At 37.4% G+C, this 21,675-nt stretch overlaps 1 protein-coding gene across 1 annotated transcript; it reads right to left on the bottom strand.

Annotated features, from left to right (window-relative positions):
• Positions 1-1,485: 1,485 nt before the first annotated feature.
• Positions 1,486-21,574, bottom strand: chs1 (chitin synthase 1). Its single transcript, XM_068311581.1, has 33 exons — positions 21,528-21,574; positions 17,044-17,179; positions 16,280-16,465; positions 15,858-16,059; positions 15,576-15,736; positions 15,309-15,384; positions 14,110-14,228; positions 13,771-13,948; positions 13,556-13,649; positions 13,158-13,254; positions 12,876-12,997; positions 12,647-12,742; positions 11,659-11,823; positions 11,422-11,569; positions 11,073-11,138; positions 10,798-10,973; positions 10,223-10,281; positions 9,623-9,823; positions 9,359-9,527; positions 9,044-9,159; positions 8,490-8,669; positions 8,271-8,375; positions 8,058-8,175; positions 7,185-7,287; positions 6,329-6,567; positions 5,583-5,665; positions 5,417-5,498; positions 4,558-4,711; positions 3,037-3,141; positions 2,705-2,815; positions 2,369-2,506; positions 2,169-2,248; positions 1,486-1,625 (listed from the first exon to the last, which is right to left on the bottom strand). Exons 1-33 carry the CDS (start codon positions 21,572-21,574, stop codon positions 1,487-1,489), a joined length of 4,251 nt encoding a protein of 1,416 aa, XP_068167682.1. The 3' UTR covers position 1,486.
• Between the last annotated feature and the right edge of the window lie 101 nt (positions 21,575-21,675).

Here is a 21,675-nt window from a genome sequence, read left to right as displayed (position 1 = left end):
CTTTGTTGAGCTACCCACTTCGAATCGCCTTCAAGGTCTGGGTGCAAAATTGATACACAGTCAAAATTACTGGATTGAATAGAAAAAACAATACACTCGAACTCTAGCATAGGCTAGTCAACTAGTTTTATAAAAAATAAAAAAAAACCCAGGTGTTGCACTTAAAAACAACCCACTAGAGTAAGGGTGTGGCATGAGAAGCTTAATATAATTTTGTGTGCTCAAAAGCAGCTGCTGCAATCAAACACCTAAAATAGGAATAGGTAAATTAACCAAGATACAGGCCTGAAATGTGAATGAACAGAATATACACAGGTAAAAAAAAAGTGCTGCCTATGAGCTGCATTAAATAAAAAGCATTTAATTACATTGCATTAAATACTGTTAACACACATACACAATGCTTTATGATGTGTTTGAATCAAATGTTATTTTACAGTTACAAAGTATCTGTTGGAAAAGAAATACATTGTTCATTCTTTTGTGAAGACTTGTCTTTACAAAGTATCAAAATTCAACATATCAAAGTGAATTACATCAGTGATTAAATTTGGAAATAAATATATTAAGTCAAAACAAAATGTCAAAGGTAATTGTCTCAAATGTAGAGTATTTTACACCGACCCTAACCCTAATACAAAAAAAGATTCCAGTTATTCCATCTACCCAGATTCTGAAAACACATGTAAGTAAAATTCTTTTTTTTTGGTGGTTTTTCAACTCTTCTATATGATTTTAAAAATGCTGTAGCAGTCCTGAATTATAAAGGTTATACCGTATGACCTTTACTAAGTAGGGTTGACAGGCCACTCTGGGATCTTAGACACAAAAGTGTTGATTATTTATACGTAATAAAAGTTGAAAAAAGATCAAGTATTTCAAGACCAGTGCTGAAATTTTGAGACCGCCGTTGATGTGTGTATGTGCTTGTTTGATTTCAGATGCAGTTGCTTTTGTTGGATTACATATCATCACTGGTAAAGGCAAGAGTATTGGCATTGAGATTCTCCAGAATCAAGCCATCGTCATCATCCTAAATGACAAGAAGACACAAACACAAACATACAGAAACACAAAATATCATAAGATGATAAATCTGATATCATCCAGGCTTCCTCAGCTGGGAATTTGATTGAATCTTATACCAAGTTATAATGGAATATTTCAGTTGCTTGTATTTAAAACAGGAATCGGGGTGCTTATTGCAAAATTACACAAGACAAAATAATAATATATACTGTATATATAATAATACATAGTTGGAAGGAAAAGCTAATCTTCAAATTTGAAAATTTAAGGTAATGTAGCCATTTAAAAAAAACCTACTATTTATACTGTAAAAATTTCATTACATTTTTTATATTCATGGTTTTCTTGAACAGGATTAGATTAAAGAGCTGAGCAAAACAGCTGCAAATAACTTGAATAAATGATGACATTTAGTTTATTTTTTGTATTGACTCCTTTTTCCTTCACAAAGCTCTGTTTATAGGCCCAAGCTGCATAGCATCATATAATTTAAACAGACAAGAATCCCATTTAATTCTCTGCAGTTATTACAAACCTTCTGTATGTAGTCTTTCTCTGTGGTCCGATAAGCTACGACATGGATCATAGTGTAGATCCTGCAACCAGAGAGAGACCAAGATGAAACAGAAGTAGGTAGATTTGTAAAACTGTACATTAAGATATTCCAGTCAAATACAGCAATAGGCAATATTCAAATCAATTTCATGTCATTGCATTGATATTGTTATTGTGACCATCCTCACTAAAACTAAAATATGAACCAGCAACAAACATGTCTTTACATTTAGGTGACTTCCTTTGATTGAGCACTATCTCTTGTCTGAAGACCGATTTTTGCTCCGCTCTACATATCAAATGCAATGAATAAACCATTCAACTACTGTATATAGAGGAAACATAAATGGCACAGTAGTGTGCATCTTTAATGCACCTTTGTTTTGAAAGAAAGTAATGCATTTTTGAGAACTGCACAACGCACACATTGATGAAGTGTTAACAGAAGAAGATACAAGACTGTCAGTGACAGGTTCTGCTTCCTGCCTCATACTTTTGGAAGTTTAACATTATGCATATAAACACCATTTCTGAATAAATCTGACATAACCAGAAAGTCTGGAATTTCCTGTGCATTTATATACCTGTGATATAACATGGCCAGAAACTGGATAAGGAGAAGTATAGCAAAAGACAACAGGAACATCAAACTGAGAGGTTCCACCTGTCAACACAACAGGATGACAATGATTACTTTTGGCACGAGTTACAGCATTACTCTCACATATTTAAATTATTGATTTTTGCAGGATATGTATCATGTAGGACTGTGTGTCCGTCCAACCATGAGGTATTCTTCAGATAAAGTCCCATTTGGATAGTACTTGGGAATTTTTATACTGATAACTTCATTCCCAATGGCCTGCAGGAAGAAGGTAGCCACCACCCACAGCACGTTGACCATGAAATACAGGAAAACTGCCTGTGGGGTGGAAGGAGAACATTTTCATGCGTTACCAGCATACTGAAAAGCTTAAATATTCCCAAAATTAGGTGAAGAGATCTAAACTGTCTCAAAGACAATTTCTCTATTTCTCCATTTAAATATTGATATTGTCAAGTGAAACATAGCCACAACCAAAACACGTGTTTGAACAAACCATAAATACAGATGACCGACCTTGTTGCGCAGTGACTTCAGTTCTCTGGTGACTTCTTCCAGATGCTCTTTGGTATCTTGGATGGGCTTTAAGTAACGCTGAATTAACTTGTCCCAGAAGTCATACTCAGCCTATAGTATAATAAAGTGCCATTTTACATTTTGGAATGACATGACATCATCGCAGAGACAATCATGAAATATTTCATGAGGATCATTTATTTATTTACGTTTTAATGATATGCCTTTGGTACTACAAAAATTTCAGGTCATCTACATCATGTATTACCGGACGTCTTTGGGTGTAGATTGATTTCTGCTCACAGAACCAATCAGAGGCATCAGCATCTTACCTCATCTAATTTTTGGACTTGAGGGGCAGCCAGTGTTTTAGCAATGGCTCTCTTTGCTCTCTTTAAATATCTCTCCATCCGACTGGTCTTGAGGCTATGACGAGCCTGCCAGATAAAAGAAGTCAATTACTCATTGATCTGTTCATATTTCTCCTGGAGGCGGTTACATGAGATACAAAAGCCTCTCAAGTACACTCAACAAAATTGTAAACACTTCCTTTTGTTCTATTTTCCCCACACGACAAAGAAACAGATTTAATTTTTTTTCATAGACATGAAAAATTTATTTCCTAGATTTTCATATTCAAATTTGTGCCAGTAACAAGTTTGCCAAGATGATTTATTTATTATACCTTATGAGGTCCATTTCTAACTTCAAACCAAAATGTGTTGTTTTATCACAACGTGCCACTTTTAGACTTTTAGAGACTGCATCGTTGGTGTGTTGGTTGCGGGGATGTCAAACAGAGCGGATCCACTGTGAATGAATTTTTTCTTTTCCCATCTGCAGAGTGGTTTCAGAGTATTTGGCAGTACATCCAACTGACCTCACCACCCCAAACCACATGCAACCTCCCCAGCCCAGGACCACCACATCCAGCTTTTATATCTGCTCGTCTGTCTGAGACAGCTTAGTATCGCACGTGAAAGATGATTTACACAGCTGAAGAATTTCTCCTCAAGCAGTTGAGGCAGTTCATCGTCTTGGTTGCCCTTGACCTGCCAGCAGTTTGTGTTGAATAATTTACTGGTTTACACTATATTGGACAGATGGAAATCAGCATGTGGAATCATTTTGCAGATGTTACTTTGTGAGTGACCAATTTTGGCAATGGGGTTATTGGCAATGAACACAGATACATTTTAGTAATTCTGACACCTATTTAATAGTTTCCATCATCTTGTGTTGAAGAATGATAATGTTTAACTTGTGTTGCAAGAATATGTATGCAATTGCTGTAAGCTGAAAGCCTCCCTTCTTGCATGGCCTCCAGACAAGATAGGAGTGGACCAACAATGACTTACATCATCATCTTGAGCATACGGTCATCGCACCGGATTTTGACTATTTGCTTGATCCTGACTCCAAACTTTTTCTGCTGTTTGAGGCTTCTGTGACCAAATCATTTTACAATTGCGTAAGTAAATTTTATTGTATAAAAGGAGTGTGCATGCACTCTACTTATGTGCATTCATAATCTATCTGTTACACCTTTGAGGTGAAGGGATTGTCTTTAACTTGATTTAAACAAATCAGTGCGTAAAATTGGAGAGAAAAACATCTTTAACTACATAATGAGGTCTTAATTTATCTATGTGAAATATGAAAAATTGGAGCAAATTAAATTTTGTTTGCCTAAAAACACTCAAATTCAATGTGATATAATTCTGCATATTATTTAATGTGTATGTTAAATGAAACCTAACTGAACTATTGCTGCTAAATATCTAACAACCCATAACAACACATTTACTTAATCAGATTATCTTCATATGAACTCCTAATATTATTATCATTACCTGCTGTTCCAGTGCAGATTGTAACACCTCCAGTTGGCTTTCTGATAGAACATCCTCAGGCCCCACTTCACTCAGTTCTCTGTTCATAGTGTCTGTCAACATTAATACCAAGTCCTCACACACATCGTCGTCATTTTTGTTGCGAAATGCGTATCTAAAGGCAGGGACAGCACAGCAAACATGTTTAACAGTTTGTATGCAAAATAATATTTCAATGGACAACACTTTATACTTTTGTTATGCAAATTTTTTTTTAAAAACAGAACCTTTTAAAACTAATCTGGGATATCATCAGCTAGTATTGTGAGGCAATAATACACTTCTGTGCAGACTATCATAATGAATGCAATTGTCATGAATTTCATCGTTAAACAGTTTCATGTAATAGAGATTTGCTTTGCTCGTTTGTTCTTTTCCCAGACAAAGAAGTCAATTACCAAGACAGCCTGCAGTAATGTTTAGTTTATCTTGAGATTACTTTTCCAAGTCTGACTAAATGACTTCACCCTTACTATTCCAATTATTTCTAAAGTTACTGTTATTGTCTTTGTCCTTGTAATAGTAACTACAAAAATCACAAACAGTCATTTGTCTAGAATATTATTTGCAACGGTTATTTTGGTTGCACGTGCACTCTGACCGGTCAAAGCAAAGGGGCGCCTGCTGTCAGTTTTAAAGATCTGTTCGAGGTTTCTACCTGTTAAGAAGGAGGTTGTCCTCTCCACTGTCTCCATGCTCTTGCTAATACAGGATTTTTGGGTCTTTGTAAAATAAAGAATGGCTACATCTGCAGCTCTTGTAAAATGCTTTTATTTAACTTGTGATCTGATGATCTTTGTGATCTGATGCGAATTCATACCGAATCTGTTCTTGTAGATTTCTCTTCATGTTGGCATAAGTCAGCTTCTTCAAAAACTCTTCTCTCACTGGTATCACCCAGTCTACATGGACAAAAACACAGCTCCATTATTCAATGGTGTTCATATTTGATTAGGCCTCATTGTAGAGCGTGAAAAGCTTCTCACCGCTGACGGGGATCTCTTCTGTTGATTCCAATCCATCAAGACTGAAGTCATTATCTGAATAATCCTTGTTAATACTGTCATCACTGCACACAGGAACACATATTTAGTGCATGGAATCGCCAGTGGAATGGATGTGAATAGATTTATAAATTTTTTTGTATAATTTTGACTTTAAGCTCCAATAACAGGAACTCCAGCTTGCTGTTCTCAAATTGATGTTCTGTGTTCTTAGTTCAAACTGTTTATTTGCTCAAACAAATTGAACTCTCTTAGTGGTACAAATCTTTCCTTCAGTACCATTTCTACTACTTGTATGACAGCAGAAATACTTGAACCTTACTCTGTCCCACAGAGTCTTTGGCTTATCTCCACTTTATAACTTTATTATTTCTAAATTCAGCAGGTTCTGTGTATAAGCTTTATGAAATCTCAAAAGAATTCATAGCACATAAACAAGATGGCATCTTGAACCAAAGGATAATAACAATGACAACAACAATAAAGTCTAATAGATTATTTGTCATGATTTTTTATAATTTTAGAATACATATATTATGTTTTTAAGCAGCAGGTATTTTGTTTCCTGGTATGACATTGACAAAAACATTTAAAAAGATCAAATACTACATTATACAGTATTTAAGACATTTAGTATATTGGTAAATCACCTCTATTACCTGGTTTGGGAAACTCTCGCAAATACTTTTTATGCTGGGCATACTTGAAGGAAGAAAAAACACAAGTACCTGTCACTGGAATCGTCATATTCGTTTGCCACCTTCATATCGGGTTTGCCATTGAGCAGTTTCTTGCTCTCTATTTCAGCCAAAGTTTCTCCTGTGGTTGTGTCTTTTTTGGTTTCAGTTTCCACATTTTCGGAAGCCCGTTGAGTTGTTTTCTGGGTCGTAGCAGGAATGAGACGGGCATGCTGTACAGTCTGACCTGTGATTTGTTGAATCATTACATTCTCTGTTTCCTGTGTTATCTGTAAAGCAGCAGGTTAAAAGTGATTAATGTCTTCATCTATTTGGTGGGTGGAAGACATGCTAATATCCAGTAACTAATCACACCTGTATCTTCATGTCCCAGCAGCAGATTCGACAGTTTTGAAGACATGCTAATATCCGTAACTAATCACACCTGTATCTTCATGTCCAGCAGCAGATTCTGACAGTTTTTGTCACACAGAAGGACTGTTGTTCTTCTTTACTTCCTCCCCTCCTCTGGTAGAAAGAAACAAATAGATACTATGGAGCTGCTGGTTGTCATAAATGAAAACAAATAACTCCTCTACTGCTTTAGTCTACTGGCTGGAATCTATCCAGCCAATAGACTCGATAGATTTCAATATCTTAACTTTTACATAAGTGTCACATGTCAACAACACAGTTTGTTGGTTGTTACTGTCTGATATTTTCATTATATTTACACCAGTCATTCATCAACTACCGCTTGTTCTGCTTATGGCAGGTTGGGATGGGGGGGGGGGGGGGGGGGGTCGCTGGAGCCTATCCCAGATGTCCTTGGGGGCGAGAGGCGGGGCACACTTGGAGCACGACGCAGTGCACCACATAGCCACATGAAATACAGACAACCACTCACGCACATGTAGCGGAGTGGTTGTTTCCACTTCTCATTGGCTGATAAGTTGCTAGAGCGCCCCCTATGGTACTCCGTCGGTCGTCCTTGTTGGGGGGCTAGACAACTAGCGGTGGCAGTCGTAAGGTCTTGACTAACGTTGTGCTTCACCGCAACAGTTTAAATTTAAGTTGTCTTTTTCCCCCAATAGGTAGTTTGATGAGGATTGTGATCGCCATTCGCACATGGTTTGTGTGTTGCCAGGTATGTAGCCATCCCCCACCAGTATTAATTAGTTTAGTCGGGAAAACTTTTTTTTTTTGTTTGTTCATTGATAAGGACTCCTCGGCAATTCATTTTATGTTAACTCAGTCGCAAAGTACGAACCGCTACACACACACACACCACACACACACACACTGAATAAAGGCTGACTCCAACCGAACAGTCCAAGGCTGAACGTGTGATTGTCAATTATTAAATTTTACGAAATTTAAGTGCTATATTGGTTATGTACTTGCGCTTGATCAGAGATACATTTATGCACCTTTAGTTGTCAGGGGTGATCAATAGGTTTATATGATAAGAATAGTAACCAATTCTTCTCTGCTTCACGTGTTTAGTTGAAAATGGTTGAAATAACACACATCCTCCCCAGAACCCCCCCCCCCCACACACACATCATTCCTCCTATCTCGCGACCCTTAACTTTTGTTTTAATGAACATTACTGCTAAAATCTTAGTTAACTTAATCTGCTGAATGACATGAGTTTAATGATCGATCGGTGATGTTTGTTTCCTTACTCTAATTATAAGACAATTAAAAGAAGACAAATTAATAAGGAAAATAATTGATTATGGTTCCAAAGGAATTCTAATCAAAACGACTACATTACTTGTTGGACTCCCTTGTGCCCCAGGAAACAACATGCATGTTAACCAGTGAGTAGATGGTCAGAAGGAGGTACCCACTGGGGATACAGATGAAATACATCAAACCATAGATTATCATGCCTAGAGGAGAACACAACACATCAGAAATCTGCTTACAAACATGCACAAATATTACATAACACAAACATAATTATATAGCATTAATATAACCTTACCAAACTCCTCCGGGTGTAGTATTGCTGTCACCATGTACATAATTGCCATAGAAACCAAAAACAATCCAGTGGGGGTCAGGAAGGTGCCCTGTAACACCATATCTCCTAAAATAGGAAATGTGGGGTTTGTATACAGATCAGGAAGTTTGTAAAATATTTTTCAATCATAATAACCATATATTGCCGAGAAATGGGAAGTTAGAAAATGCTTTTACTCACCTATGATAGAGAAGAATGATGCAGTCATGAGGAATGCATACAAAACACTCATAATGGCAGCAATGGTTATTTGGTTTTTAGGCTTCGCTACAAAACAGACGATAATGTAGAAGATGGGGGGAATGCTTGCAATGATGATGGAGAGCGTTGCGCTGATTTTGAAGACAAATTGGAAAGCTCCTGCATGACAGCAGATTAAAACAGTGTGGAAAAATGAAAAAGTGTGAAAAAATTATTATGGATGATTATGGATTATTTATACAGATCTGCAGGATAAAGTGAGTATGCTTTTAGCTACACAATAAAAAACCCTTGAACCTCACTGCAAATAAAAAAAACTGTTCATACTATCATTACCTCTTTGGTTGAAGTGTCATTACAAAAACTGTTTGACTTACAGTCAACCTTCATGGACAAAATTATGATGAAGTGAAACAAATGTGAAGAAAAATGGAAATGACAAAAGCAGCAAGAAAGTAAATGTTAGCTGCAGACGTTGGACCAACCCCAAAAGAAGAAAGGTCTTGTAGGGTCATAAACAGACCTGAACCCACCTGCAATCATCAGAGTCACTGATGCTGGACCTAGGATAGAGGAGCCAACAGCAAACATCTGGTAGAAGATGTAAAGTCTGGAGATGGAACTGTTTCTCTTCACTGTCTCTTGAGAACTGCAATTTAAGTCACAACCACAGAAGGTTAATATTAATACACTGTAAGGGCAAACAGCTTATTCACCATGACCGTGAAGCACCAGGAAACGTGTTCAGATCAAATCATACCAATCAAATAAATTTGGATCTCCTCTAGAAGAAAGATACCTTACCTCAGATGGTAACTTCATTCTGAACAATATTAAATGAGAGTAACCTGTGCAATAGATCCAGTGTATTAGCCAGGGTAGATGGTCCCCATCGTCTTCTCTGGTTATAGAACTCCTTAAACTCTTGCGGTGAGTTAGTGAAAGCATCGGATGCTGCATTGTATTCGACACGCCAGCCTTGTTGCAGTAGTAGAGTACACAGCCATCGATCCTCTCCTATATATATATAGGCAGGAGAATGGTTAAAGAAAAAAATAAGACTAACTTAGGTAATGGACAAATAATGAGTGCACTTGTGTAACTGGACCAACCTTGGTCATATTGCACGTATTCAGATGCTCTGGTTGCAGTTGTTGTGTATCTCTTCAATACATTGTCATCCATTAGGGCCGACCCTCGAAATAGACTGAAACATCCCGGACTACACAGCACAGAGCCAAACACATGTTCTGCTGTCTTCTGGAGCCAATGTCCTACTGCGTACTCAAACTTCTGGTACCAGACCATCGGACCTGGTTAGGAAAGCAGACAGGAGTGATTGATCTATCTATCGATCGATCCATCTATCCATACATCCATCCATCGACATGAAGACAACATTTAAGCTCCACACATAAAGGGCCGACATCTGACTTTTTATGTGTTTTGCTCTTTTCAGGTCTAGTAGTTACTTTGCAAGTGTTAACGGTAACACCTTAATTCATGTGATTGTTGCCCTCTTCATAGGTCAGATGCACAAGACAAGCAACTTTAAGTAAAATCAAGGGCTTGTCTTGTCATGACAACTTGAGGCCAAATAACACAGTTTTTAGAACACAACTACACAGAGAAACTGTTCTACCATAAATAAAAGGAGAAAAAACACAAGTACGTAATACTGTAGTTTGGCATTACAATGAATGTGTACTTACCCATACCAGTGGGATGGATTCTACCACATGCTGCACCAACATTGTCATACATCCTCAATCTGTTATGGAAACACAGATTGTACCACTTTTAGAAATCTTTATTTGTGCCTTCAACTAAAAACCAGTAATCCAAGCTAGCTGAATTAGAAACCAAGTGACAAAATGAATATGTGTCAAATTATTGTGAAACATATTAAGTATCAAACTGAATTATTACTTTTTAAATTTTTTAGATTATTAAAAATGAAATTACAGTTAATACCCACAAACTAAATATATATATATATTTTTAGAAGTTTAACATAAGTAATACACTCTGGTACAGTAGGTTATGTAGGAATAAAGTTTTGTTATGATCCCTGGAGACGACAAGAAAGAACAAGCTGAACCAAAAGAAAAACATACCTAAAGCTATGGAAGATGAGCTCACTAACCCTAAGGAATACTACATCAATGTTCTTGTTTTTTTTTTTACAAAACCAAGACATTATCAGTTGTCTGTTTATCTTGAAAGGTAGGTGTCTCTCCTGAGTTATGATTGTATAAACCAGTTGTTTGAGTTGTGTGCTACTAACCTGTCTACCAGCAAAATCACAGCTTTAGGATGGAAGTCAGTGTCTCCATCCAGTGCCAGGATGTAAATGTTGTTATCGGAAATGTTTCTTCTCTTGTTGTCATTGTCATACTGCGGCAGCAGGAAAATCTCACCATCCAAAGAGACCATACTCTCTCTGCACGGATTATTCTGACGCTGGATGGAAAAAAAGATAGATATTAACACATATTTTATATTCATGATGGCAGTATGCTAATATGTGTACATTTCATATAAAAAGCAGTTTATTCTCACCGTGATCTTCTGAGGGTTCTTGACAATGTAGCCTTTCCATCCCAGTAAATAATACATATACATAATCTGAAAGTCATGAACAATAATGTGTGAAAATCAATGACCGACCATAAAAGACAGGTGGAAAATTCTATAAAAAAATGAGTATTTATCCTCACAGAAATGTTAACAGTGGTCATCTGTCATGTACCTGTGCTATCATTTGATTATCTGAGACATATCAGACAGAGACGACAATACTGTATCTGCAATGTTATATTGCACATGTCAGGTTATGACTTAACCTGTTTCTACAGACAGACAGTAAACGGTAAAGATGGGATAGCGATCCCTCGCTACTATCACATACCTGTGACCATCTTTTCTTATTCCTGATGAGACTTTTGTCTTTAAGGTGAATGTACAGCATGTTTTCTTCAGGCAATACAAACATCATCCTGCCACCATAAGGCATCTCAATGATGGACAAATCATCTGGTTCTTTGTTGGTAAACACACTGAATGGATGGACGGAGGGATGGATGATTGTTAGATACACATGCAGGCATAGCTCGATAAATGGATAGACAAATAATAATACTCTCACCGATAAACTTCAATGACTACGTGGATCAAGTCGTTAACGTAAGAATTAACCAGTCTCTTTCCTGTTTCCTTTTCAGTCATGAAGGCATCATCTACAAAAATGTGACACTCAAAGTCAAAACGATCTTTATGCTCCTGTTTTGGATCCCCTCGATACCGGTCCAACCTGGAACAGCAAACAGACAAATGATCAAAGAAATGTAGCAACACTGCAAAAGCCTCTTCTCGTATTATCTTCTTCTTTATATAGTGGTTAAAGAATGAAAGAAAATAAGAGAAATAAGTTCTGGCAGTGCTTCATTCTTCATGGTGGACCTTCTGGTCCAAACATGATCCCGTGTGCCATTCTGTCATTTGTGCTTTTCATGCACATTGAGTGTAAAATTCCTGCTATCTCTGTGGCAGCTTTTTGAGCAATCAGCTGTTTCATCAGCTGGTATGCACCATCATTATCATCTGACCTTATTCTCTACTGTATTTTTGAACATGGCACTGTCATCCTCTGATTCATTCCTGCTTCACCAACTTCATTACTCATCAGCTTCACCTTCATTAGTCATCAGCCACCACCACCACTGTCTGAACTCCAAGGAGAGGAATATATCTTCTGCTCTGCTCAGGACAGATGCCCTTCAATCTCAATGTCCCAGAATAGTCTGAGTGCCAAAGACCTTCTGAAAGAGTAATTATCACATGTGGTCTGATGTAATAAACCATCATACATTTACTTGAACCTTGGGTCTCTTCCTGGATGAAAATGTGCTGAATCAGTTTGATGTCAAATTTGATACGTCATTAAAATGTAGTGAACCAGTATCCTGCAGCGCCCCTATTCCCATGCACTGTATGTAATGCCACAGTGTACTAAAACCCTGGGATGAACATAAAAAAATCACTTTCAGTTCATTAAATGGTATTGGAAAAAGAGAATAAACTCGTTTATGTATTTGTGCAATAGCCTTGGTTTCTGCTGTGAAAGTGTCTTTAACCTGAACATGGAGGTGAGAATCTTCAACATTTCATCATATGTCTCGTGCCACATGGTGGCACAAAGATAGATCACGGTGTTCTGTATGTCATTGTTGCTGCAAGGAGAAGATATGGGAGAAAAATTCAGCATAAATATTAATAGTCACCATGGCACTAACTGGTAATTTGTACACAGAATATATGCAAATGAAAAACCAAATCAAATAATCTGACAAAGAAGCCTCTCACCTCTCTGGGTTTCGGGCTCTTGGCCCCTTCATCTTGGTGTTGAGCAGTAGAGACAAGTCAATGAATGCAGATTCATAGAGGCGACGAACAAAGAGCTGAGATGTTCTCTCTATTCGTTGGACCTACGTGAACATGACAAGGTGAACTGCTTTAAATTTCACGAATATGTCATGTTGTGATTTTGTCTCTTTGGCAGGAGAATGTATTTTTTGAATGCTTCAAAATAAAATGCAGTTAAAAAGAAGGGACTGTTTGTGTGTGCATAATGATTAATATTCATACCTTAATCCCCCACACATAGTAGGTGCACGCAACAAAACCCAGCCACATACACACTCCCTCAAGTACCAGCATTGAAAAAGTCCATGGTACGTAGTAGCTGTCAGACAAATAATCCATAAACATGTTAGAACAGATAGTTTGAATGCTTGTAAAACCCTTTAGATTTACTCTTAATATTGACTACATTTCAGTGTTGTAGGATATCATAGCACTGTGATAGCGTACGTAGTTTTATGACAGATTAAAGCATCTTATTAAGTCACTAAAGACACACACATGAGCAGAAATGGTATAAAAATGTCACAGGGAAATTTTAAATACTACTGTTAATATAAAGCTGAATGGAAACACTAAACACCCAATTAATAATATGTGCATATTCATGCTCACACATGTACCTGGCGAGGGAAGTGTGACAAATGCTCTTTGTGATTTCCAGTAAAACCACAGATACGTTGTCCTGGTTTACATGGACCAGGCTTTCACAAAAGGCTGTAATGACAACAAAGCTAAACATATCTGGATCTGGAGAATTTTGTTGATGTCATTTAGTATCTAACTGGCATATCAAAATGATTTTTAACATCAGGTTATTACAAGGACAATTCCTCACCTGTCATGCTCCCATGATTGTCCCCACCAAGTTCTTTTGCCTGGGTTAGGAAAAGTATCAATCCCAGCAGCAGTACCGCCGGTCCTGTGCAACAGACTGGCAGAGCAAAGCCCATCCTGACTGCATGAATCTTACAGGCCACCACACCAAACCAGTGGCAAGCTGCAGAGCAGAAAGCCTGAGAAAAGAATCCAAATGAGCTTTGATTAAGACAGTCCAACTTACAACTTACATGTGTGTGTGTGTGTGTGTGTGTGTGTGTGTGTATTAGTTTGTTTTTGAGTTTTACATTAACTCAAAAAAATAAAGTTAAAGGTAAGCTGTCTTTCTCTCACCTACCTGTAAGAAAAACAAGCCCAGCCCTACTTGCAGTAATTCCCAGTCATCATCCTTCATGATGAACTCTGACCATTTTATGGATTTCTGAATAAACACTTGGTACAACAGGTATACCCCTCCTAAAAGAAAATACAAAGTGTCATTGATAAAAAGATAAAATAATAATACAATAAAATATGAGGAACAAAGTAAGAACTCTGTATCAAACAAATCAAATCAATCAACAAGAACCAATGCAGTCACAAACTGCAACATCCCATGACACCCCTGAATTCAAAATTTTACCCTGACCTAGTTGCATATGTCAAAGATCAAAGCTAGTGCTCTGACCTACTGTCATTGATAAATGCACTAGCTTTGACCTATGGTCTTGCTCACACTGGCTTTCTCCCTCGTCTTTCTATCTTATCCGGTTCCTGAGTATACAAAAGTAAAAATTTGACCTTGACATAGTTTTCTCAAGGTCAAGGTCATCATCTCATTTTCATATCCTTTGCCGACCGAGTAATGCGCTTTTTGTTTCATCTTTCTATCTGCAGCGGTTGCGAAGATATTTGATAGACTAACGGACGAACGGATGGACAAACAAACAGATGAACGGACGAACACACAAATGTTGACAATTACATTACATCAACGCTTTGAAGCGGTATGTAACAGAAGACACATTATGTTTCTTCAGCATCACCATCCCAGCATCCACCGGTAGGCTCAGGTTTAGAGGTCAGTCCACTTAAACATATCTTTTGGAAGTGATGAGGTCAGAGTCTAGATGCAAACTCAAAACCATGTTCTGCTGCTGTAATAATAAATACTTCAAATTCATGAGTTGTCTGTCTGAAATAGGGGTTCTGATCTGTAACGGTAAGAAAGGTTTCAACTAGAAATAAGGAAATTAGGTTGTGGTATTAACTGGAATATACTGTGCCAAAGAGAGTGGATGAGTTTACAAAATTCAAAACAACATCTGAAGCTTTCATTATAGCCTGAGGACAATGTCAATATTTCATCTGTACTTATTCACCACATCACAAGCAGATGTTTGCTCTCCAGTGTCAAGGTAGGAAATGAGGATTTGTTTTGCAAGGTAATTGTGGCAAATCACAGCAGTGTTGCGAGTTGGTAATACATTTCAAGAGCATGTATGATTACAGGTGATAGGGACAATGATGACTGTCACAATAATGCCAGGTACTCACCTATCACTACTATCCTCAGAATGCTACTGATGACAAACACAAAGTCTCTGAAACCGTCCAAATCCGACAAAGTTTCCTGCAGGGATAAAAAGATAGTGATGGGGGCAACATGGAACTGATTACAGCAATTCAATATATGTATATACCAGTGCTGCAAATGTTAGTACACAAGTGTTAGTATAATATATAAAAAAGTCAATTATCTAATGAGTGTAAGAGAAAAAAAAAAAGGGTCCATGGAAAATTTTCATGCAAATAACTAATTACCTGTTTCAAGTTGGCAGCTTGAAATGAGTTTTCCCACCAGCAGAAGGAGACAAGGAAGGAAGAAAAAATACCAATTCCAACATAGAGGAAGCAATCTTTGCCCTGTCCGTCCACGTATGTCGATACACGAACGTAGTAGTCAGCACCGAGGAGGCAGTAACCTGTCAGTTAGTTTAGGAAATAAACTGTTATCTATTTGCTCTTTTTCCGATGAACGATGTCAGTGATTGAAATGCAAGTAACTTAATTCATTTTTAATTAGTAAATATGAAAATAAATTACCAGCGACAGTGAGAATGAGGGAGCAGAAAGGGAAAATGATTTTCCATTTGTCCTCCTGCAGTCTGAACACTATTTGCAGAAGGGCAGACACAATACAGACTCCTCCACTGATGAAGAGATTAGTCAGCACATCAAACTGAGGCATAACTACCAGCACCAAAACCGAAGTACCAAAAGACACCAGACACTCAATGGCGCAAATCTGGAAAAGACAAACAGCACTGCAATTACTTAGCATAATATTGGCATAGCTGCTATTTATGAATGCTCCTGTGTTCAGGATTGACTTAACAGTCAGTAAATGAGGTAGCTGATTCATGTGGTGTTCAGTCACTTAGATTCTAATTCATGATTCACATTTGTCATCAGTTACATGAGAAACAGATTGAATGATAAACAATGAATGCTGCTGAAGAACATACAGATGCCATGGTCCTCATGTTGGGTTGTACAAAGTTCTTGAAGGCGCACCTCCACAGTGATTTGATAAAAACCAGTACGTTAGGGCAGGCCAGGCAGAAGACCAGCATCAGCATGTAAAACTGCTTTTCCTTGTGGTTGCGCATTGAATTGGGACTGGATAACGTCGACAACACCAGGAGAGAGCCCTGTTTTGACAGAGACAGACTGTTCAGGATATTCAAGAGAAATAAGCAAATATCTAATATTAATGTTATCCAAAAGGCAGACAGTAAAAACACAAATATGTTTATACTGCAGAGTTAAACATTGATAGGGTAGAAATGAAAATAATGTGGGCCAACATGGAGTTGGGTACAAAGGGATCACACAATTTCAGCCCTGCCCTGCAATAAACAGTGCTAATATCTTCTAGCCACACCAGCAGAAATAATGTGGAGATTATGCACAGAGAAGATACGCACGCACATTGCTGTTTGTTTGAATTGAATATTCTGAGACAGTTTATTTTTTAATCTCTGAAACCTTTATTAATTTTCAAGAAGGTTATTTCATTTTAATCCAAATCTATGTTCCCAGTGAAATTTCACAAATTTAAAAAAAATGATTAGAACAACATGAACTCAAAGCTGAAGATGAACATGTTCATTCCTTCAACACTCAAGTTTTACTATTTTCTCAGAGGAAATTAACTGAGGGAAACACAAAAACATTACTTTCTGCACAGAATTAATGATAAAATAGATACATAAATAGATGGTCATACCTTAGAGACAACTGCAGAGGTTATGACCGATAACCCCACAATAACAGCCACTAGGTACTGAGCCAGTTGGAAACATCTTCTCTTCCCTTCCTTCTCAGCCCCTACTGGGTTCAGCTGGAAAGGATCCCACGTATCTCTGAGACAAAAATACAGATCTCAATGTATAACACTGCCTTATTCTCTTTTTTTATATTTGTGTAGTGTGCCTATTTGTCTAGTCCATTGGAATGGTTGCATCATGAAAGGTATTAGCCTATATGTGAACACAGATGATCGATGATTGTTTTTCCCAGAGGGCATTTTGACTTAACAAACTATATAGCAGGTGTTTAGAGTGATTGAACTAATGGAATACGTCTGAGTGTGCGTATAGAGACATAAAGAGTGTGTATCAACCCCTCATGTCTTCCTCGACTGCTAGGTGATTAATGTAAAGTACACAATAAATATCAGGGTGTGGGTTGTCTCCCTTGAGTTGATAACACTGATCATTATCTTAGAATTTGTTATAGCAACAATCAAAACTAAGTAGACATCAGGGCGTTGTTGGGTGATACGGCACAAGGTTGGATCACGATCATTCAGTTCATCCGGATTCCAAAGTACTGATGTCGTCAGGCTGTCCCCACAATTTTCAAAGAAAAGTTATTTCCGGTATTGTAACCTAAAGCACGTCTCCAAACAGAGTAGCTGGGATTGATATTTTCTAACATTTCTCATAATCACTCGCTTTTGTTGTACTTATATTTACGGAGCATCGAGGTTAAATTATATTTTATTTACTCTGTGTTCTGTTTGGTTCCCACAGCTTTGGAGTCTGAAACTCAGTACCACCTTTATACAAAATTCCATTTTTTGTTTCACCTTGAATTATTGTGTTTGTTCCTGATACTTACCATTCCACTATGGCATCATCTTATTCAATAGCACTGACAAACAGGCTGAAAAGTTTAAATTAAGGGGGGGTTAAAAGTACTATTATACTATTATAAACTACACCCTGTTTATTAGGCACACCTGCCCCACTGCTCTTTGATGCAAAATTCTAATCAGTCAATCACATGGCAGCAACTCAATACATTTAGGATAAAATATTTTACATAAATAAAAACGAGGTATGCAGAAGAGCATCTCTGAGGGCATAAACGTGAGGCAGATGAGCTACAGCAGCAGAAGACCACATCGGAGGCTACTCCTGTCAGCTAAGAACAGGAAAACTGAGGCTACATTTTGCACAGGCTCACCAAAATTGGACAATAGTAGATTGTTAAAATATTGCCTGGTCTGGTTTGTCTCAATTTCTGCTGTGACATTCTGATGGTAGGGTCAGAGTCTGGCATCGACAACATGAAAGTATGGATCCATCCTGCCTTGTATCAACGGTTCAGGTTGCTGGTGGTGGTGTAATGGTGTGGGGGATATTTTCTTGGCACACTTTGGGCCCCTTGGTACCAACTGAGCATCATTTCAATGCCACAGCCTACCCAGGTATTGTTACTGACCAGGTCCATCTCTTTATGACCAGTGTACCCATCTTCTGATGGCTTCTTCCAGCAGGATAACTCACCATGTCATAAAGCTGGAATCATCTCAGACTGGTTTCTACAACATGACAATAAGTTCAGTGAATGCAAATAGTCTCTGCAGTCACCAGATCTCAGTCTAATAGAGCACCTTGGGATATGGTGGAACAGGAGATTTGCATCATGGATGTACAGCCGACAAATGTGTAGCAACTGCTTGATGCTATCAAGGACCAAACTCTCTGAGGAATGTCTCCAGGACCCCGTTGGATCTTTGCCAAAATTATTAAGGCAGCTCTGAAGGCAAAAGACAGTCCAACCCGGTACCAGCAAGGTGTACGTAATGAAGTGACGCTGAGTTTATTTTCATTATGGCATAGTGTACCTCAAATATTTTTTTTTCTTATACCAGGTCTCTATCTATACAAAGATGAAAAAAAATTGAGTCCAACAACAATCTTTTCAATGTGCAAAAACGATTTCTTTGTTTCAGTGTAGTATTGATTTAAATATGTGTACTTTTATATAGCCTTCCTAAGATATCTTGTCAACATGCCACTTTGGTTTTTGTGTTTGAGTCATTTCTGGAACACTTCCACTTCATACGTCAGAACAAAGTAGATCATTTCAACTTGCTTCATTTTTTATTGTTGGCTCTCTGGTATTCTTATGTGAAAAGAGTGGTGAGTGGTTTATTGGTAATAAGGAAATGAATAAATGAAAACACAGAAATGGCCGTTTTTTTCTTTGTACTGCAGACCTACAAAGATGAAATGTGATTAAAACTGCAGCATGTAATTAAGGATATAAATGGAGCACTGCTCCCCTAACAGCACTCAGCATCTGATGGGATAATATTAGCCACGGTAATATATACAAGCTCAGCAGTGCACAAGGGAAATTAAATGTTTCCTCAAACTGTAAATTATACCAAATAAAAACGTGGTAATACAATACCCACTGACTACTGATAATATCCATTACCAATAATGTACCTCCTAACGATGCTGAACGGGCGATAAGCACTCATTGTGTGCTTCCTGACAGGAAGAAATAAGCATCTCATTGCAAGGTGTGTAATATTAATTTCATTCAAAACTACAGACGGCCTTTCAACTCGATGGCATAAGATTTTGGTTTACTTATTATCTGAACCGGTCAGTAGTCAGGGAATAAAATCACTGTGTAATTATTAGATTTCCAGTAAGAGGTGGCAGTTGTCGTTAAGTTGTAACCTTTGCCTCTTGCCTGGAACTGCTCAACACAAATGTCATGCAGTACAAAACATCAATTTCCTTCTGGAACCATCTCACTAACAAGTAAACCAATCTGGATAAAATAATTCATATACATAATAAATATGTATTTACAGCATGAGCCTATGCAAACACCACTCGATATTTTCCATCATCTTACATTAATTTGTTGACAGTGGTACCAGGAGTCCCCTTGTGAAATGCAATATTCAACATGTAACATGTAACACCTCTGAGACAAACCAATACAAATATTTAAATTGGGTCCAAAGAGCTCAAATTCAACACTTTGTCTCCTTGAGCCATTGTCAGTAAACCTGCCAAACCAGACAAAAGACCATTGAGAGAAATTTAAAGTCAGTCCAGCTGTACATAATGGCTCCTCCCAGTTTAGATTGGATGTGTAACATGTGATTAATCCATTTGTTAATGAAAAGAGAAGCAGTTTGGTAACCATTTGTAAAAATCAATCAAGATTTTCATACATTTATCAAGTGAAATTGCAAAATAAATGAGTAAATAAAGACATAAATTGTCAAATGTGAACATTCAACTCTTATTTGTATCCAGAAAAAGTAAATCTGACTTTTTTCATGAATCAAGGAAAAGAAAAAAAAAAAGTAAATTAATTTCGCTCCATGTTGTAAATATATTAATATTACCAAAAAGAAGAAATCTGTAACATTTTCATTAGTTTCCACCTGGACCTTTGTAAAGCATTTTTAAAAAAAGTAATACCAAACATTTAATTTTGAGGTTACTTTAATATTTGGTTAACATATTATGTTATCACCAATGATCTGATCACTCTTGCTTATTAATTTGATTGTCTACAAGATATCCTGAAAAGTTAAGAGGAAGAAGAAGAAGGAGTACAGTTTAATGATCCCCATAGGGAAATTATTGTTGTAAAAAGATTTAAAACTGTGACATGATAATTTTATTTGTAACATGATAACATTGAATTTACAGTAACGGAGAGGACTCCAGACATGGTGATCAGAGACATTGAGGAGGATTAACGTATTACAATATTTCAAAGAGGTAGTTTCCGGGATAGATGGATTGCTTGCTTTGGCATGGGACAGATATTGATTACGGGCACAGCATTGTGATCTATGCCCTGGGTCAAGCGAAACAACTGATTATCTGCTGATAGTTTCATTACATAGTTTCACAGAGGGCTTTGTTTCAGCATAGCCCGGAAACTGTTTTAATATAGTTCAATTTTTAGTGACTTTGCTGGAGGTCTTTAGTTTTATGACTGTTTTGATAGTTGCAATTTTACATAGGAAGGGAATAGGAGGCCATTAAAAATAACACAATAATTAATTAAAAAACCCTGCTGTACCGACTTGTATAGGAATAGAGATGTTACTGTATTACGACCTGAGAATACAGAATGCTAGTATGCCTCCACAGCAGGAAAGTTTTGTTCAACGTTCCGCTAAATAAAACAAAGGCAGCATGTAGTATGAGAACATTTCCTTCTACCTAAGGAGTCAGCATGAAAATCCTCTCTTCCTATTGATATATTTGATCAGTGGAACTAATTAAGATCAAACTATAGCTGGGCTCAGCATGCTGTCACCAAATAAATGTGAAATGTATTTAAGATAATCTCATTACTACCCTCTGTCTCTCATCACTTCCCCACCCACCCAAAAAACATCCGTTACCACCTTTAAAAAGCATATCATTTTACCTGTGCCGTATGTGTCTGTTCTTTGCTCTGGTCTTGTTTTCCTCCATCGTCCACTACACTCCTGGTGGGTGTAATCTGCCAGTCAGAGAGGAAACGTAATCAAACAGAGCCTAAATTAGAATTTTTTTCTTGAAGGATGAACATCATC

Source organism: Antennarius striatus, chromosome 1 (genome assembly GCF_040054535.1).
Source record: "Antennarius striatus isolate MH-2024 chromosome 1, ASM4005453v1, whole genome shotgun sequence".
NCBI lineage: Eukaryota > Metazoa > Chordata > Actinopteri > Lophiiformes > Antennariidae > Antennarius > Antennarius striatus.
This window is presented reverse-complemented; position numbering and strand designations above follow the sequence as displayed.

What these genes read in the sequence shown, in the direction of transcription:
- chs1 (XM_068311581.1), bottom strand. Translation starts at nt 21,574, where the DNA reads ATGGAGGAAAACAAGACCAGAGCAAAGAACAGACACATACGGCACAG. An exon ending in TGTCACACTTCCCTCGCCAG is followed by an intron (nt 13,255 to 13,555) that starts GTACATGTGTGA and finishes TTTGTCTGACAG; the next exon opens with CTACTACGTACCATGGACTT. An exon ending in ATAAGAAAAGATGGTCACAG is followed by an intron (nt 11,139 to 11,421) that starts GTATGTGATAGT and finishes CATGACTTTCAG; the next exon opens with ATTATGTATATGTATTATTT.